The 27,629-nt window shown below is 45.9% G+C and overlaps 1 protein-coding gene across 2 annotated transcripts in view; it reads left to right on the top strand.

Moving 5' to 3' along the window:
• LOC126475447 (glycogen-binding subunit 76A) overlaps nt 1–27,629 on the top strand; it is a 320,338-nt gene that overhangs the window by 243,749 nt on the left and 48,960 nt on the right. For both annotated transcript variants that reach the window (XM_050103312.1, XM_050103310.1), the window contains exon 2: nt 20,033–20,438. In XM_050103312.1, the coding sequence (XP_049959269.1) occupies nt 20,033–20,438 (406 nt within the window). The remainder of the gene's footprint in view (nt 1–20,032; nt 20,439–27,629) is intronic.

Raw genomic sequence — 27,629 nt, 5'->3', positions numbered from 1 at the left:
CTGTTATTAATCAATTAACCATGCGCTCAGACACCACCACTTCTTCAGGTAACTGCAGTGTTACAATTTTGGTTCGCTGAGTGCGGCAGCAATCTGAAACGGAACAGGTGACACGAAGTGCTTCGAAGGGTGCCGACTTTTAACTATCAGTAATTTTGTGCCGACGGCCAATATATTGCAATCTTTCTATAGCTAGTCTATTAGGGGCTCGTAACATATTAATTTTTGCGGGATACCAATTAATAATAAGATCGGTAAACATGACACTATTGGCCCTTGAGCAAAGTACTTTGACGACCACTGCCCCAGGCTGCGGCTAAGCTATTTTTCCGCAATATCCTGTCCTCCAAGATCGGTAGTCCTACAAGTTTACTTCTGCTTGGATGGTGAGAGACAGGTGCTGGCGAATGTCAACTGTGAGAGCGGATCGTGACACGTGCCTGGATAGCTGAGTAGGTAAAAGCTTTGCTCACGAAAGGCAAGGTTTTGATTTCACTTGCCTTGCAGACGCAAGGTTATGAACGTTATACGAAGAAACATACAGAAAATTTGCGAAAGTAAGGCAAATAATACAAAGAAACACAAGTGGTATATTAAAAAAACATCACGCTCAACAATTTTTATCAGCTACTACAATTTTTTAATTATTCATACCAGTATTATCATTAGTATTATTACTAGCAAATTATCCCAATAAATGGAAGACATTAAGCAAGTAACTCAATCAATTTTTCTTTAGGTTCTTCTTGTTCCAATTGACTTTCATTCTTTCCGAGAAGGCATGTTTACATTCTTCCGACCACTTTGGCCTGTGCTGTTTGTGTTTTGGTTGTTCTGATGCAACTTCCCATTTGTTTACTTTGTGTCTGAAGGTGTGTTAGTGTAAAATGTTGGTTGGTCTTACGTTTAAGTTTTTGAGGTCCTTCAGAATTTCGTTCAGCTAAGGTTTTGATTTCTTAAGTGATGTTGTATAATCTGTTATTCTTTTTGTCAATCGCTTTTTTGGGCGTCTGGTGGTGAGATAAAGGATTTCATTTGCCTTTTCGTAATGTCAGTTTCGATGTTTGAAAAGTTTTCTGTTGTTTTGATTGATTGTAGCCTGTAACTGCCTTGTTTCTAAAATTTTTCTAATGATCTTCCTCTCTCCTTTTTTGAGTTCGTCAAGTTCGTGTTTCCTGTTAAGTGTTACTGTTTCGCTTGCGCAGACGACTGTTGGTTTTATGGTCTGTATTGTATTGCCGAATATTTGTCTGTCTTGCCATGCAGTTTTTGTTGTAGGTGTTTTGGACAAGCCTTAATGCGTTTTTAATTTTTTAAGGTGATTTTGCTGTGAGATTTTTTCCAAGGGCGTTGCGTTCGTAGAATTGTCCGAAGTATTCAAATTACAGGACCCTGTTGATTTTATCGTATTTTGTTTTCAGGCGTGATTTCTGTCTTTGAACAAAATAATTCACTTTCTCTCGAATTAGAGTTGTACACTTAGTTTTTCTGCATATTCTTTGAGTATCTCGAGCTGTCTTACGGCAAACTCTTCGTCCTGTCACACATCTCTTTGACTGTCAAAGGGTTCTGAGATTTCCTCCACAAATTTCTCTTTAGACTTCGTGCCATTTAGTGTTTGTGTGATGAGGTCTCATGTTAAGGGATCTAGCCCCCCTCTCTTCTAAAACTGGATTAGTGTGGGCTTGTCCATCGATTCATACGCCTTTTTGAAATATACAAACGTGCTTACTAGAGGTTTTGTCTGGGGTCTGTCATTTTGAGCGTTGGTACGATCAGGAGTGACAGACTAATAGTTTCCACCGCTGCACGTCCGAACGGGTGCGTCTTGTGGTTACGTCGCACGTTTAGCATTTGACATCCATATTTAGGGAGTGTCTCAACATTTGCGGCCCTATGTGTTTGTATTAAATTACTTGTCTCAACGTCATCTACGTCGGTTCTGGGTTTTTTGAAACGTTAATAAGAATCACCCTGTATATAGTGTGTGTGTGTGTGTGTGTGTGTGTGTGTGTGTGTGTGTGTGTGTAACGGCGTAAAGATCGGCAGCAGAAGTGACCCACCAAACTACCACGTGTCATTCGTACGTGCCAAGTAGGTGTTGTTCAGTTGGACACTGGCGGCATAGGTAGGTAAGCAAAGCTATGAATGACCAGAGGTGCAACGTGGATGCCTCCACACTGATCGGCAATTATCGCTGACCGGGTTGCGGCTGAAGGTCACTTTCACTTCCACTGCATGCGGTGCCCCACATAGCGCACTAGGCAGTCCAGCGTCACTACTAGGCTGGCCAGGTCCCGCACACACGAGTCTGCTCCCAGAAGGCGCGTATACTTCTACATACCTGACATAGGTCGTCCTAGAAGTGTACAGGCAAACTGCATCCTGAGGGCTTCAGAACGAGTTTTAGTGTAGTTAAAAGTACATTGGTAACAATTTGTTCGGCATCGACTGCGCTATTAACCATTACGTTAAGGTAAAATTAATATGCAAATTAAACTACACTGTTCATGCGTTTTAGTGTGCTACTGGTTTTTATACTTTCAACTGATCGTTTCATCGTGGCATCAATATCCGTCGCCTCAGTGGCAGTGGAATAGCAGTTTTCTCAATATATTTTCTTGTGGTAGCCTCAGTGGCAATGGAATAGCAGTTTTCTCCCCGAAAAATGTCGTTTTCCGAGATTTTCCGCAACTTATTTGTCGTGGTATTAATGTGTTCAATTAGGGATAGTTCCTTCAAAGTGAAATACACGCCTACATTCGTTTCTCTTAAATCACAAAACATTTCTTCGTGTCGTTTTCTGCGATTCTGTGCAGGCTGAAAATCTTGTTTCCAACTTCACAAGGAGTTGGCCCACAGCTCGTAGAATCATCAATTTTGATAAAAGTTCTCACAGCTTAATAACTGTTCAACGCCGTTTAACAGTCGCACACTAAAACCCCACGACAAATAGGTCGTTCTAAGTCAGTATATGCGTTTTGCCGTGCTTCAAATGTCATTTTCGAATTTGTCTTAGATGATTTTGACAAGTCACAGTAAACATAGCTCCGGGCAGGTCGAATGAGGATGTGATCCACGACCCTAGCGAGGGCGAGCCAACTACACAGAAAATCATCACATCTCGAGGATTATAACACAAATCTAACCCCTCCTACCATTGAACTTCGGGACAACTTTTGGCAAATGATGTTGCTTGTGGACAGTCTGCAAACATTTACAAAATCTGATCAAAAGTATCCGGACATGGAGAGCGTCCATACTTCAGCTTTTTGTCGGCTTGAACTCTTCTGGGGACACTTTAACTGAGCTGTCTGGATGTCTCAGAGGTGTCCGCAAAAGCCGAAACCAAAGAAGGTAACGATTTGGATACTGGGATCTGTTACAAATTCGGCGTTCTAACTGCTCCAAAATGTGTGAACCCCTACAGCCAGCCTTTCAGTGTTATGTCTTACATGGCTACCAGTTTCGGTGCTTCAGTACAGCATCTTCAGGCTTTAACTGACGCTGAGTGGGTTAACACCAATCGTATACATGATTCCATCAGTGGCTAATATCCACTATGGTTGGAGACGTAACATTGTTGTTGCAGGCAGTCGACGGAAACCAGTTCCTCAAAATCGTCTGTTACTTTAGGTGTCTCATTTCCTAATCTAATTCCCTCACCATCACCAGATTTAATTCAGCTGCATTCTATTACCTTTGTTTTGCTTTTGTTCATGTTCACCTTATATCCTTGTTTCAAGACATCGTTTATTCCGTTTTAATGCCTTTCCAAGTCCTTCGCTGTCTCTGACGAAATTACAGTGTCATCGGGTCACCATAAATCTTTTGTTTCTTCTTCCGGAATTTTAATTTATTCTCCAGAATTTTCTTTGGCTTCCTTCTTGTTCAGCTTACAAATTGAATATCACGGATAGGCTACAACCCTATCTCACTGCCTTCTCAACCATTGCTTCACTTTCATGGCTTTTTGCTCTTTAACTGCCGTCTGGTTGCTGTACAAGTTGTAAGTAACCTCTCGCTCCCTGTATTTTACCCCTGTCACCTTTAGAATTTGAAAGATTCCGACTGTCCTTTTAGTCAAAAGCTGTATCTAAGTCTGCAAACATTATAAACGAAGGTTTGTTTTTCCTCAGTCCAAAATAAGTTGCAGAGTCGGTAATGCCTGACGTGTACGTGCCTTTCACCGGTACCCGAATTGATATTACCGAAGTGCGGCTTCTATCAATTCTTTCAGAATTCTGTGAATAATTCGCGTCGGCATTCCGCAACCACGACTTATTAAAACTGACAGTTCAGTAATATTCACAACCGGCAGCACTATCTATTAGTAACTAGATAGTCTAAAATCTTGCTTCGTGTGGCACTTGCTGGACTAGTTGTTCGAGGCAGCTGTGAAACAGTGTTTTCAGAGTATTTGGCCTTACTTCCGATAAAGCATTCATAATTTTCATAGTAGATACTGGACAGGTTAAAGTGACAGGCTACTACTTACTTACAGTCTAGGTACTTCTGTGCTATAAAACTGTTTGAATTACTCTACGACCGATGTGTCAGGTTAATCGGACCCGACCCACAGGATCGAAGTCCACCGACTACGATTACTGTTATCCATATCAATCCGTAGTCGTTCCCACTTTTTATGCCGCTAAACCTAGTTCTTTGGCCCGTTGCCATTAACTCATCACCTCCTGGCGGGTCTAATATATATTTTCGATGTACTTTTCACGTGTATACCCTGCTAACTGTGAGGTGTCTTGTTCAAGGAATGAGAGTGCTTAAATATCCTAATCCGAACAAGGTATACAAGTAAATAGAACGAAAAAAAAAATTTTTTTTCGTTCTACGGAGGCTGTCAAGTTGACAAAGCGCGCCAACTCCACTGGTTGGACCATCAGATGAGGCGCGTGCTTGCGGGTACCGGTTGTCAAATTTTTCTTCGTTCACTTTTACATTTATAAGATAAAATGAAAACACGACGCTAAACCATATAATTGACGTGGAATAAGTTTGGATTCATAAACTTCTAGACTGTGTTGTAAAACTAAGACAAAAAGATTTTTATCTTCTGCAACCTACTAAATAACGGATCCCTTTCGTGTAGCTTATTACACAAAACAAAATTTCATCTCCTGCTATACAGTTTATTGATAATAAGAAAATAACATAATTTGTATTGTTTTTATAAATTCTCGCGGATTATTGGTGGGTGCCTTTCAATGGCCGTAGCACATCTTTGGGCTGCGTGTTCCGAGAGTGAGACTTGACTTCTCGATCACTTTCCCTCATCTAGGAGGAGATAGATGTGACCTATAATTTCCTCTGAAATGGCGCGTCACACCTCAATTATTTTACACGACACGTTTACCAGGCACCACACTAAAAATGTCACCAAAACTCGATTGCATCTCACAATCATCCTAACATTGGTTAAAAACATTTGGTGCTGCAGTATTCCACATAACATGTGCTTCAGCTGCTTACAATATTCGTGTGATCCCAGAGGCCTCATTTCATACCTGCCAACCGCCTTGAAGCACGCTCCTGCGATAAGCTGCCTGTCCTGTCTGCACGAAATGTAAGCAAAAAATCGCGCATTCGAAAATTGCGGAATGGATATGGACATAGTAGATCCGCTACGCTGTGACTATATTAAGGCCTTCGTCCTGCCAGCTTTTGTTTCAAAAACTTTGCCTCGTAGGTGAAGACGTGTCTGTCACGAAAAGCGTTTCGTAATCTATTGGTTCCGTTGTTGCAGAGGATGAGTTTGTGCCGAGGGAAGCTATTGGTGTGTGTGTGTGTGTGTGTGTGTGTGTGTGTGTGTGTGTGTGTGTTTTGAGGGCGGGGAAGAGTGTGGAACGGAGGCGGGAGATGTCGTAATTGTGACTACGTAAATAAATACGTGTTGCGATTTCCGTCGTTAATTATTCTTTTCCTCTTCCTTTTTAACGCGCCAGTAATCCGGGTCAGCACTCCACTTGAACTCGACCGGCAGATTATGAAGTGACATCAAGCGGAATTGAGTCTGACTGACGCGTCGTCGCTAATAAGCTGTTGGCAACGAACAGAACGATCATTGGTCTCGTCACGTGACGTGCTGAAAGGTCAGCTGCGTCTTAGACTGCGCAGGAAGGCTGTAAACGTCTTTCTAGTTGCCCTCTACTCCCCTTTCTTCGTAAATTGCAAGCATTTGCCACCAAGTTACGAATATCACGGAGACTCTTCATAAATTCTCATACACCAGCAGGACAACCACATCGCAGCATAGTAGTGGCTGTTTATAAAAGAGTCTACAATTGTGTAACGTTGCTACACGTGCAGAAGATAGTGGAGAACTTCCGCGAATTATTTGTCTAGATAAATACAGTCTGTTGTCTATCAACCATTAAGTAATGGATCTTCGAAAATGAAGATCATTCATCTGTCAGGTTCCTGACGTCTCCTAATAATGCCGAAAAGCCATGCCTCATGCAGATTACAGAGAGCGGTAATGTAATATCCGCAGGGTTCTGTGAAATGGTAATACCTCTTACTTAAATCTCCTTGCTTACTTGTTTTCTATTGTTTGTTCCTTGTATCTGTATCCAGAAAAAGAAGTGTTCCTGTTTGGCGTAAGTGTAGCTTTGTCTAGATGTTCAGAGAATCACTTTCTCGCCGGCCGAAGTGGCCGTGCGGTTAAAGGCGCTGCAGTCTGGAACCGCAAGACCGCTACGGTCGCAGGTTCGAATCCTGCCTCGGGCATGGATGTGTGTGATGTCCTTAGGTTAGTTAGGTTTAACTAGTTCTAAGTTCTAGGGGACTAATGACCTCAGCAGTTGAGTCCCATAGTGCTCAGAGCCATTTGAACCATTTTTGAATCACTTTCTCCAACAGTTACTCTCCAGCAACCAAGCTACGTGGCGTATTGTTTGAAGCATTGGACCCTTTTCGCGGGGAGTTCAAATCATTAACATCTTCCAGATAAACAACACGAAGTGAATGTCGACAATGTTTGTTTGAAAAGTAAGTGGGCGAGTGGTGGTCTTATTCTTTTCCGTCATCTTCCAGTCGAAGTGCGGTATCCATCCTCGTCAACGTGACGTTAAACCTAATTATTTCTTCTTCCTTTGCAGTTTATTTCTCAAGCATAGTACACACACAGAGAGACAGAGAGACAGAGAGAGAGAGAGAGAGAGAGAGAGAGAGAGAGAGAGAGAGAGAGAGAGAGAAGGGAGAAGAGAGACGGTACGAAGTACCTGTGTAGATGCTGATTACACTCATCGATCAGAAGTTTGGACCACCGACATACAGAAAGGACTGTAATTCAGAATATGGTTTATGCACATCTTTTATAACATTTTAACTGATCTTCGTGACTGTTATAGTTTACACTGGTTATGTCTGAAGAACGCCAAGTCTTCTGCCGCTCTGCATTAGTCTCTGAATGTGTCAAATACATGGATTACTTTTAGCTCTCATGTGGATGACCTCACATTTTTCTAAACCGTTTTGCAATTTGTTTTGACATTCTGATATTACTAGTCTATAAACGACAGCGTCATCTGCAAACAACCTAAGACGGCTGCACAGATTGTCTCCCAAGTCGTTTATATACACACATCGAAGGAGGTTTTGCATCACCTTGGTTCCGAGAGTTCCGGAAAATTGGAATAGAGATCAACATAAACATCATTTCCGCCATTTTTATTGCTCACGAAAACACACATTGCATGTTGTACCACCGCACAGCGAGACCTTCAGAGCCAGCCGGTGTGGCAGAGCGGTTCTAGGCGCTTAAGTCTGGAACTGCGCGACCGTTACGGTCGCAGGTTCGAATCCTGCCTCGGGCATGGATGTGTGTGATGTCCTTAGGTTAGTCAGGTGTAAGTTCTAGGGGACTGATGACCTCAGAAGTTAAGTCCCATAGTGCTCAGAGCCATTTGAACCATTTGCACCTCCTCCTCTCATAATACTATGTACCTGAAAGTCGAAACTCTTCATTAATCTGCACTGCTTACCCCTGTCTTTCCAGGTCAGTGTGTGCGATATAATTTCACCTATACCTAGCCAACAGACCGCATATAATAAGTTGTACAATGACTTGGACACATCCATTCAGGCTATTGTGAAGGTGAATCAAGATGCTTATTTCGGAATTGCCCTCTCTTCTACTACTTCATGATAGGTACATTGCGGTCTTACAAGCTGACAACAGCCGTGTTTAGAGGTGTGCGTGCGTAAGTTCCTCGTTTGACGAACATACAGGAATCTTATAGCACCTCGCCTGCATCTAAATCACCCGATATTAATCCCAAATAAAATATCTGAGACTATTTGGAACAAGTGACGAACTGTGGCAAGAAACATCGCTCGGAATTTGGTAGCTCCACGGGATCTAATAATCAGTGAATGCCATTTGGGATGTGACATACATGAAGGAATTCGTGGACTGTCTTTCTTGCCGAATTGAGACCAGTGGGTTAGCGTAATGCCTTGTAAGGGAGACTAATTTTTTGACCGTTGTGCTTACAAGTGTTTTAGTACGATTTTCTTAACAAACTACTGAAGTTTAGTAGTGCATCGTGAGATTGCTACACGTGAAACCAGAACTTGTTCATAATCGATGTGCTTTCGCATAAGAGTCTTATAATGATGACGGTGCTCCCGAAGGTGAATAGGTGAAGGAGGGCGCTCAGAATTGAGCCTGTACAACAGCGCCTGTGCAACAACTTCTTGTGGAAATTTTTGGCGAAGAAAATTTTGGTACCGGGGAACCTGGGGAAGTATTTCATTTGCGTACCCCTACAACTGACTTTGCTGATATTTTGGTTCAGACAACACATACTTAGTTTACTAGATATTCACCAGATGTCACTCCTTATTCAAATCAATCGAAGTGTGTTTCCTTATGTGTGAGACGCTAGGCTCACCATGGTGATACCTCTCCGTGAGGTCACGTTGACGTGTGTACGTTACGACCGTTAGAAATGTCTATAGACTTTCGCGGTCATATCGAACTCTGAGGAGACGCCATACAGGTTGCCGTCGTTTTAATTGAAGCTTGTGTCTGAAGGGTTTCTATGTCCAAAAAAAGGTCAAATGTATGTGAAATCTTATGGGACTTAACTGCTAAGGTCATCAGTCCCTAAGCTTACACACTACTTAAATTATCTTAAGGACGAACACACACACCCATGTCCGAGGGGGAGGACTCGAACCTCCGCCGGGAGCAGCCGCACAGTCCATGACTGCAGCGCCCTAGACTGCTCGGGTAATTCCGCGCGGCCTTGTATGTCCTCTAAGTGCTGTTTCAAATGCTGAGGATCTCGTGAAAACGTGTCGGTATTGGTGTAATCAAATACAGTTTAAGGTAATGACAGATCGGTTGTTAAGTGCCTTCAGGAGGTGTAAGTAAAAACACACAGCCACGGACTTTCTGTTCACAGTAGCGTGTTGGACGGGGTGTCGAGTTGCGAGGTGTGATGTAGGTGGTACGCTCATGGTAAATCAACAGAACAATGAAAAAAGCATGTGGCGCTCCGAGAGCAGCATTACTTTTTCTAGTCTGGCTATTGTTTTTATTTAGATTAAAAATTTTTCTTCATGTACTCAAATTTTTTGGATATATAAGGTAATTTCACGGCTCTGAACTCAAAATTCCACCTTTTTTTAAGGATTCTTGTGTGTTATGGGGAAATTTCGAAAAGCCAGTCTGGAAACACTGTGCCTGTGCTACCTGGAGACCGCTGTGTGCTCGCAGTCACGGGCGGGCGGCCGCGCACGTGGTGTAATGCGCGGGCCGCCGTTATCTCGCCGTCTGATAACGAGGACCACTCAGCCGTAACAGCGAAAAATAAACACGGCCGGAGCGTCAGCTGATCGCCCTCTGTCTGGCCTCTCCAGCTGACATATAACCAGAGCTAAATCTGGACCGTTAGCTTTCGCGGACTGCCCATCTAAATATACTAAAGCGTATCTCTCAATTCCTCTTAAAAATTTGTAGCGCTTCTTCCATACCCTGCTCTGTTAAATAAGTGCTTTGAGTGTGCTACTGAACGGTTGTTTAAACCCCTTAACGGGTTACCGCGAGGTTAATGATTATCTTGTGATGCTCGCATCTGACGAACGAAACTGATTATAGTAAATCAAATGTGTCTGCAGATTGTGACCGCTTCACCTGAATATCAGCGATGGAATAGTTGTGATCAATTCTTTAATTTATGCTTGTAGGGTACTCATACCTTTGATTAAAAGAATATTTACGGCCGCCTACTATACCAAATCCTATCCACATAATTCATTCCTGATAGGGGGAGCTCAGTTAAATATCGTCGATATACGACATCGTGGCAAGCACTGCTTATTATACCGGTAGCATGACACTTTGAAGGTTGTCAACCAACATAGTCATTTCTCCAGAATGAGATTTTCACTCTGCAGAGGAGTGTGCGCTGATGTGAAACTTCCTGGCACACTGAAACTGTGTGCCGGACCGAGATTCGAACTCGGGACTTTGCCTTTCGCGGGCAAGTGCTCTACCTTCTGAGCTACCCAAGCACGACTCACGCCACATCCTCGAAGCTTTACTTCTTTCAGTATCTTGTCTCCTACCGTCCAAACTTAACAGAAGCTCTCCTCCGAATTTTGCAGAACTAGTACTCCTGAAAGAAAGGGTATTGCGGAGACATGGCTTAGCCACAGCCTGGGGGATGTTTCCAGAATGAGATTTTCACTGTGCAGCGGAGTGTAGAGCACTTGCCCGCGAAAGGCAAAGGTCCCGATTTCGAGTCTCGGGCCACCACACAGTTTTAATCTGCCAGGAAGTTTCATAGCCATTTCTAATTGTAATTTCAGATGGCCATGTTATCTAGTGATCTCTTTGTGTTAAGCTAAAATATTTCAGCCAGGAAGAATGCGTAAGGGGAGGGAGAGGGAGAGGGAAGCATTTCTCCGATGTTATTCAATATGCACACTGACTATACAGCAAAGGAAACGGAAGAAATATTTGGAAAAGGAATTAAAGCTCAAGGAGAAGAAATAAAAACTTTGAGGCTTGTTGATGATGTAATACTTCAGAGACAGCAAAGGAATTGGAAAATCAATGGAACAGAATGGGTAGTGTCTCGAGAGAAAAGGTTTCAAAATGATGATCAACAAAAGCAAAACAAGAGTAACGGAATGTAGTAAAATAAAATCAGGCTATTCTAATGGCATTAGATTAGGAAATGAGACACTAAAAGTAGTAGATGAGTTTTGCTATTTGGGCAGCAAAATAACATATGATAGTCAAGGTAGAGAGAATATGAAATGCAGACTGGCTATAGCAAGGAAATCATTTTTCAAAAGGGTAATTTGTTTAAACTGAATATAAGTTTAAGTATTAGAAAGCACTTACTATTTTTTTTTTTTTTTGAGCTATGTGTGGTTTACAGCCTTACAAGGCAGTGAAACGTGGACGACAAGCATGAAGAGAATGGAAGCTTTTGAAATGTGGTGCTAAAAGAAGCAATCGGTTGACAGGACGCACTATGAGGCATCAAGAAATTGTCCGTTTGGTATCTGGGAAGGGGGGGAATAAAAGTTGTAGAAGGAGACGAAGAGATGAATACAGTAAGCAGTTTCAAATATCTCTACATTGCAGTAATTATTGAGAGATGATGAGGATTACATAGGATAGACTTGCGTGCATCAAACCAGTTTTTCAGGTTGAAAAAGTGGAGGAGGAGTAGGAGGAGGAAGAAGAAAAGTAAAGAGAGAGGATGGTTGAGCACATACTGAGACTGACGGAATACTTAAAGAGATCGGTTGTGTTAATCCAAAATTATTATTCTGTCTTACGATTTATTATTGTTGGTCATTATTTTCCTCTGTAAAATACGTATTAGTTACCAAATGAAAATGTTGACGTTCATAACATATTGTGTACAACCGATATTAACGGAAGACGTAGGTGCCCAGGGGCAAGGACATTTAGAAACATGAACGCAAAAACATGATCATCACAACTAGTTATTCCGAGTTTCCTTGCTGAATCGTACGATGCAGCATTAAGAGACGGATCTCCACGACAGCAGAAACATGTTTCAGCGCCTTTTCATCCTTTCTTGATTTAATTTTCTCCAGGCTAGAGTGCAACACTTTCCACAAAAATTCCATGACCACCTATTCTAGAGAGCCCCCCTACCTAGACATCAAACCGTGACGTTGAACACCAGATCCCTGCCTCTTACACTGGCCAGACTCGTGAAACCGGACTTGCGGCTTTTAGAATTTACGGGAGCGGTCGTTGCCGCAGGTGATAGGATGCGCGGGCCACCGCATGAGCAAACACGTGGGGCGGCCGGTGTCGGAAATAGACGCGTCGCTGACCTACGCCGAGGACCGACGGCCAGTAGAGGCGGTCACGCGGTCGCCGCCAAGTTGGATTCAGTAGCAGCGACTTGGCGAGTCTCTGTCACCTGAGACCTGCAGCGGCAGCTGACGGCGCCCTCATACGTCACAGGCGCTCTTCTACGTCTGCTTTCTAAATTTAGGTCCCCATTTGTGGCGAATATCGTAAATACACTAGTGGCCATTAAAATTGCTACACCTTGAAGATGACGTGCTACAGACGCGAAATTTAACCCACAGGAAAATGATGCTGTGATATGCAAATGATTAGCTTTTCAGAGAATTCACACAAGGTTGGCGCCGGTGGCGACACCTACAACGTGCTGACGTGAGGAAAGTTTCCAATCGATTTCTCATACAAAAACATCAGTTGGCCGGCGTTGCCTGGTGAAACGTTGTTGTGAAGCCTCGTGTAAGGAGGAGAAACGCGTACCATCACGTTTCCGACTTTGATAAAGGTCGGATTGTAGCCTACCGCAATTGCGGTTTATCGTCTCGCGACATTGCTGCTCGCGTTGATCGAGATCCAATGACTGTTAGCAGAATATGGAATCGGTGGGTTCAGGAGGGTAATACGGAACGCCGTGCTGGATCCCAACGGCCTCATATCACTAGCAGTCGAGATGACAGGCATCTTATCAGCATGGCTGTAACGGATCGTGCAGCCACGTCTCAATCCCTGAATCAACAGATGGGGACGTTTTCAAGACAACAACCATCTGCACAAACAGTTCGACGACGTTTGCAGCAGCATGGACTATCAGCTCGGAGACCATGGCTGCGGTTACCCTTGACGCTGCATCACAGACAGGAGCGCCTGCGATAATGTACTCGACGACAAACCTGGGTGCACGAATGGCAAAACGTCATTTTATCGGATGAATTCAGGTTCTGTTTACAGAATCATGATGGTAGCATCCGTGTTTGGCGACATCACCGTGAACGCACATTGGAAGCGTGTATTCGTCATTGCCATACTGGCGTATCACCCGGCTTGATGGTATGGGGTGCCATTTGTTACACGTCTCGGTCACCTCTTGTTCGCATTGACGGCACTTTGAACAGTGGGCGTTACATTTCAGATGTGTTACGACCCCTGGCTCTACCCTTCATTCGATCCCTGCGAAACCCTACATTTGAGCAGGATAATGCACGACCGCATGTTGCAGGTCCTGTACGGGACTTTCTGTATACAGAAAATGTCAGACTGCTGCCCTGGCCAGCATATTCTTCAGATCTCTCACCAACTGAAAACGTCTGGTCAATGGTGGCCGAGCAACTGGCTCGTCACAATACGCCAGTCACTACTCTTGATGAACTGTGGTATCGTGTTGAAGCTGCATGGGCAGCTGTACTTGTACACGCCATCCAAGCTCTGTTTGACTCAATGCCCAGGCGTATTAAGGCCGTTATTACGGCCAGAGGTGGTTGTTCTGGGTACTTATTTCTCAGAATCTATGCACCCAAATTGCGTGAAAATGTAATCACATGTCAGTTCTAGTATATTTGTCCAATTAGTACCCGTTTATCATCTGCATTTCTTCTTGGTGTAGCAGTTTTAATGGCCAGTAGTGTATATGCACAGTACCTTGGTTTGACTGTCTTGGTCATTTCACGAGATACGTAATTGGAGGATGCAATATATTGCCTTGCTTTCCTGGGAAGTTATATTCTCGGAAATTTGACAGTGAGTCCCTTTTCATACAAAAGACGTTCCTTGTAGCGTCAGCCACTGGAGTTGGACGTGCAGTTCTGTGATGCTTACGCACTTGCTTATCGCATCAATGACGAAATATCGGGTGGTTATAATTTAATACGTTATAACATGGGAACTAATAATCTTGCGAGTACCAAACTTGACAGCATTAATGTCAAGGACGTGAGGAACAGAAATAATGCAGAAACAATTCAACTGGAACACTTTTGATGTGCTGCTACGGTGCATTGTACCATTACATACCTGTACCAGTAATGCTGTAAAAGGGGCTCAATATGGCGCCCATCAGTGTCCAGAAGAGGATTCCACTTTGCACAGCACAACGAAGGATGTCCATAGGTATGCTGGCTACCTCTCTTCATATGCTGCGCTTCAGATCAGCACGTGGGTAAATGTTCGACTGACGCACACTGTCCTTCAGGTAGCTCAGATGGCTCTAAGCACTAAGGGACTTATTATCGGAGGTCATCAGTCCCATGGACTTAGAACTACTTAAACCTAACTAACCTAAGGACATCATACACATCCATACCCGAGGCAGGATTCGAACCTGCGACCGTAGGAGCCGCGCGGTTCCAGACTGAAGTTCCCAGAACCGCTCGGTCACAACGGCCGGCTCCTCCAGGTAGCCCTACAACCAGAAATCACAGGGAGTGAGATCAGGTGATCGTACAGGCCAAGCATTTGGAAACGATCCGCTGATAATTCGATCGTATCCAAATGTGTTTCGGAGAAGCAGGTGAACTTCACGAGCCATGTGCGGTGGGGCCCCATCTTGCACGAAAACTGTTGAATTCAATGCGTGTCTCTCTTCTAGGGCGGGTATGACATGCTGGCGAAGCATGTCGCAGTAATGCTGGACACTACGCGTCTCTGGTCCTTGAGCCCCAACCTGTTCAAAAAAGAATGGGCCGCTGATGAACGTAGCCTTGAAGCCACGCCATTCGGTGACACGTCCACCATACAAAGGAACTTTTTATGCACAGTGACTGGAGGTGAAGATACACACACTTGACAATTCTGTGTGTTCGCATCACCCGTCAGAGAAAAATGAGCTTCGTCTGCCCATAGGATGTTCCGGGGCCAGCGGTCTTCAACTTCAATCCTTGCGATAAAGTGGAGAGCGAAGTCAACATGTCGTTGTGCGTACTGTGGTGCAAGCTGCTGAACGATATGGAACTTGTTCTAATACCATTTGAGAATGGTTCAAAGCACCTTTCATTCAGTGGACCACGGGATGTTCAACTGTCGTGACACCGTGACACAACACGCGCATTGCCGGACAATCGGGAATTGCGCTCAGCGTTGCCTGTCATGTTGTTGTTGTTGTTGTTGTTGTTGTTGTAGTTGTGGTCTTCAGACCAGAGACTGGTTTGATTGCAGCTCTCCACGCTACTCTATCCTGTGCAAGCTTCATCATCTCCAAGTACCTACTGCAACCTACATCCTTCTGAAACTGTTTAGTGTATTCATCTTGCCTGTCATAGCAACAGCAATTTCGTCAACCAGTCGTCGGCATCTTCCCGGAACGACGCCGAGTTCTCCAGTTACTTCATCATACTCAGCACAGCAGGTGGAGAAAGAGGACCCTTCCATAATGCTTCTCGAAGTGAAAGTGCAGCATTACTGTCGTTTTGATACTAGACCTTCACGAACAGTGCCTTGCTCCTTTCGTCCAAGCTAATGTTGACACGTCAACAAGGGCACTGCGACTGGTCAGGTGTGTGAGACTATGAACCCGATGACTGATCGCAGCACCTGGTGGCCCTAGTTGGAAGTGGCTGGTGGCACTGTGAGGGATGGAAATCATGCACTCTATACTCTGGACATTAATGCTACCAAGTTTGGTACTCATACGGTAATTAGTTCCCGTGATATAACGTGTTAAATAGGGAAAGTTTAATTATGACCGCCTGCTATATCGTTGTGCCTCTGATTCTTTCCCGGTTAAGATCGCAGATAGCGCTAAATACTCAAGTATCGATCGAACGAGGATCTTTTGAGCCATCTCCTTCATGAGTCAATTACATTTACTTTGGTCGATCTAAAATTTCACGGCCAGAAGTGTCACTCTAATTAAAATATTCTGAGCTATTACGCTGTGGTCAAATGAATTTCTTTGCAGTAATCCAACTCTTCGCACCATTATGGGAAAGACGTATTCGAGGAGATTTTTGCTTCCACCAACTTGCGACTCACACACTGGCTCGCTACTATCAGAGTGATTCTGTCTCAGTAAAAGCAGCTTAAGAAAGCACAGCAATAATGAATCTTACAATAGAAAAACATTTTATCTTGAATAAACCTTACTGTTGGCTGCTGCAGGAGCATTTTTTGTCTACTAGCAAATCTTTGTTTTTAGATGGTTCCTTTTCAATTTCGTTGACGTAAATTGCTCCAGAATTCTGATGTTTGAACGGTGGCTTTGATTTTCTCTTTGTAAAACGAATATATTCCGACCTAATATTGGTTCACTTTTTACTGCTGATAGTCAAGATCAATTTATAGCTACTCACAACGACGTTCGGTATTTATCATTATTAGTAGCTGACTACGGCAAAAAACTGAAGCTTATCCTTACCACAAAATATATTTTTTGACATTTTTCGTTTACTGGTTTTGTTTATGATAATTAGAGACGCTAAATTCCAACATAGTGCTCTGCGTAGCAATGGCTAAGGTAATTTAGTTCGCCGACGGCTAAAGCTGTGAACAGTACCCTCCTTACATACGTATCACCCATGCATGAAACATTCACATTATCCTTCCCTGATCACAAACAGCCGGCACTACATTCTAGTCCATACATATAGAATGTACAGATCACTGGATTTAAAATCTGAGCTTTCTGCAAAAATGTATACGTGGTTTGTAAAGTACATATTGCGAACTAAAATAACATTACTGTTTCTTGCCCCCCTTGTGAATAAAGACAAAAAGGCCTAATTATTCTCCAATATAAACTGTTACAATTAACATGAAACACAAATTACGCTGCAAAAAGAGGAAAAAAGTTGCTATTTACTGAAAACAATCTTTACATTTTTTAGTGTTTGAAAACGTGGCCTATTAAAAAAAAAGGTACATCTGCAGGAACTCGATGAAGTGTAATTTTCGTAAAATTTAATTTCACAGCAAAAATTGCCGGATGCACGTGTTATGTCTAACATTTACGTTTGAAATTGCTTGGTGTAATACAGAAACAGCTGTAAAATACAGAGGATTTTTTTAAAAAACCACCTATACGATTCCAATTATATTTTCATGTTTTTCTTATCTTCTTGTATTTATTCGTGTACTATAATGATACACGAATCACAAGTAAACAGGATGCAGCAGTCTTCAAGAATTTTAATTAAGAAACGAAATCAAACAGTATTCGGACATTGGCTCAGTTAAGCCGTAACTTCATCTTCACTTTAGCATTTTAACCACCTGCAGACAAATTAAAAAGGTCAGTACTTCAAGAATTTAGTCTCACGTGATTGCCCATAAACCTTGATCGCGAATTTGTTCATGAAAGAAAGTTATAGCGCTTCGTTACTTAATATCTCGTCGGCGAATCTCAAGATGATTTATGTTCATGAATAAAACTACTGCTTACTGCATCTTTCCCTTAAGCAGGAATGCTATAAAATCTCTCTCCCTTCTAGAGACAAAAGAGCAGCACACACATTAACACGTAAGCGGAAGTGCAACGTGACGTGATTTCAGCCAGTCACAAACTCCAGATGGCGGCAAGTGGAACGGAAAATGATGGCTATACTTCCCCTGCACATAGCTGTAAACATACGTATCAGTGGCTGTGCCTTGTTCCATCCTGATCCAGGACCGCTCAACCATTACACACAAAAACGAAAGGATTTCTTGCAGACGTGTCAAAGGTCCTCTTATCTCACTCGTTGGTGTCCCAAATGCGCTCCGTAAGAACTAAGCCAGGTGATCTATCATTAAAATCACCGTCGCATCGGGAAATGTTCCCCAGATCATTGTGACACAATTCTGGAGCGATATGGTTTTGGTTCATTATGGGGTGCTGTAGGCGAATACACGTGTGCTCATCATCCGACAGAAGATTCTGAATCGCCCACCAGTGGAATACGATGGCAGATATGTAATGCGGACCATTTGCTCCCATGTAATCTTCACCCACACTGACCAGTGACCTGTTGGAAAGCATTACGCATCGCCTCATGTGGTGTTCTGTCATCTCATATTCTCCCATCGCCGTATGTAAAGTGTACTGCGACACACCAGTGCACGAGAACTTTTCCCCAAGACTCGAGAGCACGGTGGCAGCTTTCACCCACTGAAACTGATGTCAGTGACTTTATAGGCGCAGCTTCTGTTCGCTGATTGTTGTTGTCCAATAATGAATTGATGAATACACTCTAACAGAAGAAAAACGACGCACCACGAAGGTGACGGAAATGGTGTAGATGTGATGTACATGTACAAAATTTCAGATAAATTGGATGATATATTCAAGAGAAGGAGCTTCACAAATTGAGCAATTCAATGAGACGCTGGCCCACAGCTCGCCCTTATGCAAGCAGTTATTGGGTTTGGCAGTAATTGACAGAGTTGTTGGATGTCCTCCTGAAAAAATTCTGTCGAATTGGAGCGTTAGATCGTCAAAATCCCGAGCAGGATGGAGGGCTCTGCCCTTAATGCGCCAAGCGTTCTCAATAGGGGAGAGATTTGGCGACCTTGCTGGTCAAGATACAGTTTTGCAAGCACGAAGACAAGCAGTGGAAACTCTCACCCTGTGTGGACGTGCATTATCTTGCTGAATTGTAAGGCCAGAATGATATGCCACGAAGACAACAACATAAGGCGTAGAATATCATCGAAGTTCCTATGTGCTGTAACGTTGCCGCGGATGACAACCAAAGTAGTCTTGCTGTGAAATGCAGTGGGTCCTCTGACAATCAATCGTAGTTGTCAGGCCGTACGGCAGGCAACAGCGAGGATGGTAAAGTACCGCTGTGTGGGCCGTCTTCAGATACGCCTTCCCTGGTCCTAGGGGCTCAGTTCTCCAGACACGCCTTCCCTGGTCCTAGGGGCTCAGTTCTCCAAACACGTCTTCCCTAGTCCTAGGGGCTCAGTTAGTTACGGGACTCATCACTGAAGACAATTCTACGTCAGTCAATGAAATTCCAGACCGAAGACATGTCTGTAGACGCTCCAGACAGCAGTGTGATTTCCGTGATTTCCCTAAATCACTCTAGGCAAATGCCGGGATGGTTCCTCTGAAAGGGCACGGCCGACTTCCTTCCCCATCCTTCCCTAATCCGATGAGACCGATGACCACGCTGTCTGGTCTCCTTCCCCAAAAACCAACCAACCAACCAGCAGTGTGATACCAACTTGACTGTCGCAGGCCACACGGCCCGACGGCCTGCAGTGACGGTCTGAGTTACCATTTCTTTGAAAAGAAGGATGCCTTTTATTGTCAGCTGTGGCACAGCGTTACATGGACAATATTCTATGCACCCCTTTGTTGCCCTTCATCGCAGGCCATTCTGAGGGCTACATTTCAGCAAGATTATGGTCGTCCACTGACGCCGAGAGCTTCTACTGCTAGTCTTCGTGTTTGCAGAACCCTACCATGGCCGGCAAGATTGCAGAATCTCTCCTGAATTGAGAACGTTTGGGGCACTACGGGCAGGACACTCTAACCAGCCCAGGATTTAGACTATTTAACGCACCAGTTGGACAGAATTTGGAACGATATTCGTCAGGAGGACATTCAGTTTTCATGAAACTAGAATAATTTGTTTCTGTACATCTACATGACATCTACCAATTTGCGTCCTTTTCGGATAATGATTTCATGGTGCGTCATTCTCTGTGTCTTAGTGTGTTCTGTGTTCTGTGCGCTGTGGCCAATGCACTAGGCGTTACACACGGCGACTGACAGCGCGCGCCTTGTGTCGGCAGGTCTGGGGAGCGCATGACGGCGGAGCAGCAGGGGCAGGCGCCGCCCCCGCAGCCGGAGCAGTCGCCGTCGCACCAGCCGCAGCAGTCCTCGTGCGGGCTGGGCTCGCTGTTGTCGGCCGGCTGCCGCGGCCGCGCAGAGGCGTTCGCGCGCCGCCTCAGCCGCCGCCTGCAGACGCTGGGCATGGGAGGCGGCGCGGGGGCGGCGTCCGCCGACGAGGAGCGACCCTTCTGGGCAGCGCCGCCCTCGCAGCCGCAACCACTGGCGCCGGTACAGGTGCAGCTGGGGCGCGTGCCCTCGGACACCGACGTCTTCTACGATCCCGTGGACAGCCCTGTGGAAGTGGCGCCGCCTGCGGCTGTGGCAGCCCCACTGCAGACCTGTTCTTCAGACAGTGACAGCTCTGAGGTTAGCCCAGTTCATTACGTACGTCGGTTGGACAAAACTGTGGAAACAACTCCGCGAGAAATCTAGATGCTCGCCAAGCTTCCAAGTTGCGCTGTTGTATTTCATCACTAACGATCACTATGGAATGTCCTAAGTGTATGGCAAGAGTCACTGGTGATCAGAACAGTAATCTATGTTGTTGTGAGTACATAAAGCCAGACCCCCGAAGAGGCCCACAGCTTTATTGTGGGTACATGTCTGACGTTCATTGGACCTAAGCCATTGCAGGCTTTTCTCTCCTGGACTGCATTCCCCTCCCCATACGCACTCCTTCCCATCCTAACTCCTCCCCCTGCTGCCTTCCTTCTTTCTCCCTCGGTGTTCCTCTTTATGACGACCTGGCTATTTCCTCGGTTCTGCTATTCTTGACTATCTTGTCTCGCATTTGCACTGTCCCTTTGTCCGCCCCCGGTAGCTGAATGGTCAACGTGACGGATTGTCAATCCTCTGGGCCTGGGTTCGATTCCCAGCTTGGCCTGGGGATTTTCTCCGCCCAGGGACTGGATGTTGTGCTGTCGTCGTCGTCGTCGTCGTCGTCATCCATCATCATCATCACCATCATCCTCGTTGACTGCAGGTCGCCGAAGTGGCGTCAAATTGAAAGACCGGCACCCGGCGACTGGTCTGCCCGACGGGGGGCTCTAGCCATAAGAATAAATAAATAAACTGCCCCTTTCTTTTGGCTTTTTCTGGTCTCCCTTGGGGTTTGACCTCCCTGTCTAAATTGTTTCCATAATGCGAGCCATTTCGTGAAAAACTCTCTCCCTAGCGTCTTAATCATGCGTTCCTCTTCCCCCTTCCTTGCCCACCGTAGCCTACACCCCCCTGCTATGTCATCAGCATAGTAGCCAGTCCATGGGCTGGAGCTGTTACGTACCCATTTGGGTGAGCCCTCTGACACGACATTGATGACACTTCACGTAATTGAGCTGTCACTCCCTTGTGCTTGCTTGGAGTGGTTGCTCATCTTTTTGGGGCACCAGAACTACTGGCACCGACGCTGTGCAGGTCAAACCCATCTGCAGCTGGCTGGCGCCCACGGTGTGAGCCCCTGTCCAAATGGTGGCGGAAGGGGGGGGGGGGGGAGACAGGGGAGGACGCTCTGCACATGAAGCGTGCTAAGCTCCACACTTCTGGCTTCTCTTCCGCGGCCATGTCGCCAGATAGGAACAGTTCTCTCTTTTCTTTTCGGTCTTCCACCTATGGAAAGAGGGCCAGGACCTGCCTTTTTGGGGTGAAACCCATTACTTGTTGTGTTCCAGGACAGATGGGGAGACTTAGGCTGCTACCAAACCGCTCTTTATTGTAGAACACAGCGAAGATAAGTTTGGTGAAGTTGACTCCCTTAATTCCCAACTGATTAAGACCTTTTCTGCCAGTGATTCGGTTTGCCTTTGTGCTTGTGAGCACTTTGGTGCCATCACAGCGAGAATTATTGCCGGACAGTCCTTAAATATGACCCAGGGCAGTATTTTCCACGGGGTCTTTCTTCGATCTGATGGGGAACTCAGGAGGAATCTGACATGGTGTGCTGTTCATTTCGTCTGGCGCATCGGCCGCGCGGGGTTGCCGTGCGGCCTAAGGAGTCTTGTCACGGTTTGTGCGGCTCCCCCCGTCGGAGGTTCGAGTCCTCCCTCGGGCATTGGTGTGTGTGTTGTCCTTAGTGTAAGTTTAAGTTAGTTTAATTAGTGTGTAAGCCTAGGGACCGATGATCTCAGCAGTTTGGTCCCCATAGTCCTTACCACAAATTTCAATTTTTTGTGAGGCATGCAGAGGAGGACAAATGTGTTGATAACGGCGCATTCATCCTGACTTGAGGGGATACCCTCCCAGAAATTGTCAAAGTTATGGTTTATTGTTGCGACACGAAGCCCTATATCCCATCTTCTATGTGCTGTTTCTTGTGTCTCCGTTTTGGTGACATATCTTAACGATGTGAGGCGATCTTTTTTGCAGCGACTGTGGCCACTCTCTCCATATAAAGTTCTTGCATCTCACTGCCCAAGTGTATGAACTGTTCTGACCCCTATTGTCCTCGATCGCCAGACAGGCAGATCAGTAATTCAAAACTCTTGACCATATGTCCTACTCTGAGGCCCAACAGAAATTCGACCATATCCACCCAGTATCTGTAACGTCTATCTTTGCTTCAGTTGCGTCTTTTCTTCCTCCTCCTCCTCCTCCTCCTCCTCCTTCCTCCTGATCTCCATTGTGTCCCCATTTCCCCTCCTTCTCTATGGCAGTCCCCCTTCCCTCCGTTAATGAAATCGCTCCTTGTCCTCAGAAAATCGCTGGGGATGGAGCTTCTTCTAGGAGTGCCCTCCCCAGTGTTTAGCTAGTGGAAATTGAAGAGTGCCTTTGCTATGCCCCAACACGGCTGTTGGACTGGACCAGATGCACAACCAAATGCTTAAATACTTATCGGTGGCTAGCCAACGTCATACACTAGCCGTTTTCAGTCGTCTATGGAGCGAGGGGGAATTCCCTTCACAGTGGTGAGAAATTGTTGTTATTCCAGTTTGGTAAATCAGGTTAACTGCCTCTTCAGATGGGCAGCTCTGCCAGTTACTCAAACATGTCGCGAGTCGAAGGCTATGCTGGATCCTTGAATTCCAGGACCTTTTAACTTCGACAGAGAGTGGTTTCTATCAACTCCATTCTATTGCAGATAAGTTAGTACACCTAGAGTCTGCTATCCGAACGGGTTTTTGCCTGGTGCAATCACCTTGTCAGAGTCTTCTTTCATTTGCATAAAGTTTATAATACCACATGGTGCACCTTACATAAGTTGTGTCCCCATGGCCCACTCCCGATTTTTATCCAGTACTTTCTTTCATGTCTCACCATTCATGTACAGGCTGGCACCTCCATTCTTCAGGAGAATGGGATACAGCAGGGTTCTGTTTTGAGTGTCCCTCTCCTTTTAATGGTTATAATGGTCTGGTGGCTCTTGTGGGATGGACAGTGTCCCCCTACTTGTATGCTGATGACTTTTGCATTTAATTTTGCTCGTGCATGATAAGCGTTGCTGTACACAGACTGCAGGGAGCAGTACATAGAGTGCAACCTTGAGCTTCCAATTTTGGGCTGCCAAGACCTGTGTTATACGTTTCATCATTGTACAATGCATCCCCATTTGGATCTACTTTGATGGACAGGCCGTCAGTGTGGCCGAACCTCATCGGTTTTTCGAACTGGTCTTGGTGCCTGGTTAACATGACTGCCCCACCTTCGTCTACTAAAGCACATATGTAGGCCACATCTCAACGCTCTTCAATGCCTCCGCCATACTAACTGGGGTGCGAACCACTTTACTCTGCTATGGCTCTACAAAGCATTGGTCCAGTCCAGTCTCTCATGCAGCTCAGTGCCATCTTAGAATCATGGATGCTGGGCCTGATACACCATTATGGGGTAGAACTGGCAACTGGCGCCTTTTGGTCTAGTCAGGTGATCAGTCTCTTAGGTTTCCACCGTTGCAGTTTCTGCATCAACAACAGTTGATCGCTTATGTGTTGCACATCTGTTGCTACCTGGAGCACCTGATCCACCGTCTCTTTCCAGATACAGAGATTTGCCTCCTGCAACAGTGTCCCAGTTCTGGGGTTGTGATAGCCATCCACATGTAATCCCTTTTTCAAGAACTCCAGCTTTTCTCTGTGCCATCTCTTTTCTGGGTTCGCTCACATACCTCCATGATTGGCCACTGTTCACACCTCTATCTTGATCTATAACAAGGTCCAGAAGACTCTGCTCTGGCTGAGGCCCTCCACTGCTTTCTCCATTCTTGGCACGTTTAAGGGTTCTGAAGAAGTCTATGTTGATGGCTTTGTGGTTGCAGGTCACACTGGCTTTGCTTAGATATATGCTGAATGTAACGAACTCCACTTCTTGCCAGATGGCTGCACTGTTTCCACCGCACAGTTGGTGGCATCCCCTGTGCTCTTGAGCATATTCATTCCTGCACCAGTGAGTCCTTCGTCATCTGTAGCTACTCCTTGAGAAACTTACAAACTCTTGACCACCGTTACGGCCGCCAGCTCTTGCTCCTGACTACCCAGGATTTCCTTTTTCCTTTCAAACAATGTGGATGCATGATGGTCTTTGGAGGACCCCAGAACATGTTGGGATCCTGAGGAATGACCTCGCTGACTGGCTGGCCAAATTGGCTACCGGCAAGCCGCCTCTTGGGATCAGTATTCTGGGATTGGACCTGGATAGTATTAGTTATAAAGGTTTGGAATATGGAATGACACACTCTGCATTGCTGCCAAAGATTGTGTCCATTTTGGCTGATTGGTTACATCCCCTGAAACAATGTTTGTGAGCATGAGGATGATTTGTCCCATCTCAGCTGGCCACCACAGCCACCAGCTCTCAACATTATTGAGCCTTAGTGGGCTACTTTACAGAGAGGGGTCGTCATCGCTATCCATCTCATTCATTGTTACCTGAACTTGCTACAGTTTTGCAGGATGAATGGTATAAGATTCCCTTGAAGCCTGGCATTCAGGACGGCTGTGTCGCTGCTGTTCGCAATACGGTGCTGCAAGATCGTAGGCAGACCATCCTGGATATGTGCCGTATCGTGGGACTGTCTTACGAGACGGGTCAGAGGATTTTGTCCGACGAACTGGATTGCCGCAAAGATTGTGCTGCGAATTCTCAGCGAAGAGCAGAAACAGAATCGAGTGCGAGGCTGCAGAGAGCTTAAAGAAATGTTTGAAAGTGAACCAGACTTTATTTCGAAGGCTATTACTGGTGATGAAAGCTGGGTTTATGGTTACGATCCCGAAGCCAAGCAGCAGTCGTTGCATGGAAGACTCAGTTGTCTCGCCGTCCACGAAAGTCCGACAAATGAAGAGAAATGTGAAATCCGTGCCAATCTGTTTCTTCGCTTGAGAATAATTGTCCGTAAGGAGTTCGTCTCTCTCTGTCATTTCGTCAGCGCAGTGTCTACTGTGATGTCCTGAGCCGTTTGTGGGAGAACTTGAGAAGGAAACGACAGGAAAAATGGCGCACAGGCGATTGATTCCTCCTCCATGACAATGTGACGTCATACACTGCGTTGATACTCAGTTTGTGGCGGAAAAAACAAAATGACAATTGTTCCTCATCCGCCGTATTCACCAGACCTGGCACCGAGTGACCTCATCCTGTTCCCCAAATTGCAACTCAAATTAAAAGGTCGAACATTTCATACAGTTGAGTAGGTTCAAGCATAAACGCAAATGGTACTAAACTACCTCATAAAAAATGCATTTCAGGGAACTTCGAGACCAAGGAAAAGCGGACGACTTTGAAGTAGGTGGTGGCGAATAACATCCAAGTAAAGAGTAATTTTATTTGTCTGCATATTACGGGAACTTTCCGGTAGCGCCTCATACTTTGCGTGTGGAGTTAGTTATATACACTCCTGGAAATTGAAATAAGAACACCGTGAATTCATTGTCCCAGGAAGGGGAAACTTTATTGACACATTCCTGGGGTCAGATACATCACATGATCACACTGACAGAACCACAGGCACATAGACACAGGCAACAGAGCATGCACAATGTCGGCACTAGTACAGTGTATATCCACCTTTCGCAGCAATGCAGGCTGCTATTCTCCCATGGAGACGATCGTAGAGATGCTGGATGTAGTCGTGTGGAACGGCTTGCCATGCCATTTCCACCTGGCGCCTCAGTTGGACCAGCGTTCGTGCTGGACGTGCAGACCGCGTGAGACGACGCTTCATCCAGTCCCAAACATGCTCAATGGGGGACAGATCCGGAGATCTTGCTGGCCAGGGTAGTTGACTTACACCTTCTAGAGCACGTTGGGTGGCACGGGATACATGCGGACGTGCATTGTCCTGTTGGAACAGCAAGTTCCCTTGCCGGCCTAGGAATGGTAGAACGATGGGTTCGATGACGGTTTGGATGTACCGTGCACTATTCAGTGTCCCCTCGACGATCACCAGTGGTGTACGGCCAGTGTAGGAGATCGCTCCCCACACCATGATGCCGGGTGTTGGCCCTGTGTGCCTCGGTCGTATGCAGTGCTGATTGTGGCGCTCACCTGCACGGCGCCAAACACGCATACGACCATCATTGGCACCAAGGCAGAAGCGACTCTCATCGCTGAAGACGACACGTCTCCATTCGTCCCTCCATTCACGCCTGTCGCGACACCACTGGAGGCGGGCTGCACGATGTTGGGGCGTGAGCGGAAGACGGCCTAACGGTGTGCGGGACCGTAGCCCAGCTTCATGGAGACGGTTGCGAATGGTCCTCGCCGATACCCCAGGAGCAACAGTGTCCCTAATTTGCTGGGAAGTGGCGGTGCGGTCCCCTACGGCACTGCGTAGGATCCTACGGTCTTGGCGTGCATCCGTGCGTCGCTGCGGTCCGGTCCCAGGTCGACGGGCACGTGCACCTTCCGCCGACCACTGGCGACAACATCGATGTACTGTGGAGACCTCACGCCCCACGTGTTGAGCAATTCGGCGGTACGTCCACCCGGCCTCCCGCATGCCCACTATACGCCCTCGCTCAAAGTCCGTCAACTGCACATACGGTTCACGTCCACGCTGTCGCGGCATGCTACCAGTGTTAAAGACTGCGATGGAGCTCCGTATGCCACGGCAAACTGGCTGACACTGACGGCGGCGGTGCACAAATGCTGCGCAGCTAGCGCCATTCGACGGCCAACACCGCGGTTCCTGGTGTGTCCGCTGTGCCGTGCGTGTGATGATTGCTTGTACAGCCCTCTCGCAGTGTTCGGAGCAAGTATGGTGGGTCTGACACACCGGTGTCAATGTGTTCTTTTTTCCATTTCCAGGAGTGTATAAATGGCGATGAGAGTTTCTGTTCAGAGACCGGTACGCCAATCAGTCAAAATCGCAGTGAGCATTGAGGCAGCCATCCCACCTGTGCACCAGCTTGAAGATACGCGTTTGGTAAAACGCCGTGTCCTGCTTTGTTAAGAAGTCCGTAACTGCCTGCTACGACATCTTCGTCCGACAGAAATCGTCGACCCTTCAAGGGCTTTTTAAGGGACCGAAGGCGTAATAATCGCAGGGGGAGACATCAGAACGGGTGCTCGAATGTCTCCCGCTTGATTTGGTGTTACTTCTGCGTTGCGACATTTGCGATATGGGGACGT

Source organism: Schistocerca serialis, chromosome 4 (assembly GCF_023864345.2).
Source record: "Schistocerca serialis cubense isolate TAMUIC-IGC-003099 chromosome 4, iqSchSeri2.2, whole genome shotgun sequence".
Taxonomy (NCBI): Eukaryota; Metazoa; Arthropoda; class Insecta; order Orthoptera; family Acrididae; genus Schistocerca; species Schistocerca serialis.
The sequence above is the reverse complement of the archived record's forward strand: the minus strand, read 5'-3'. Positions and strand labels throughout refer to the sequence as shown.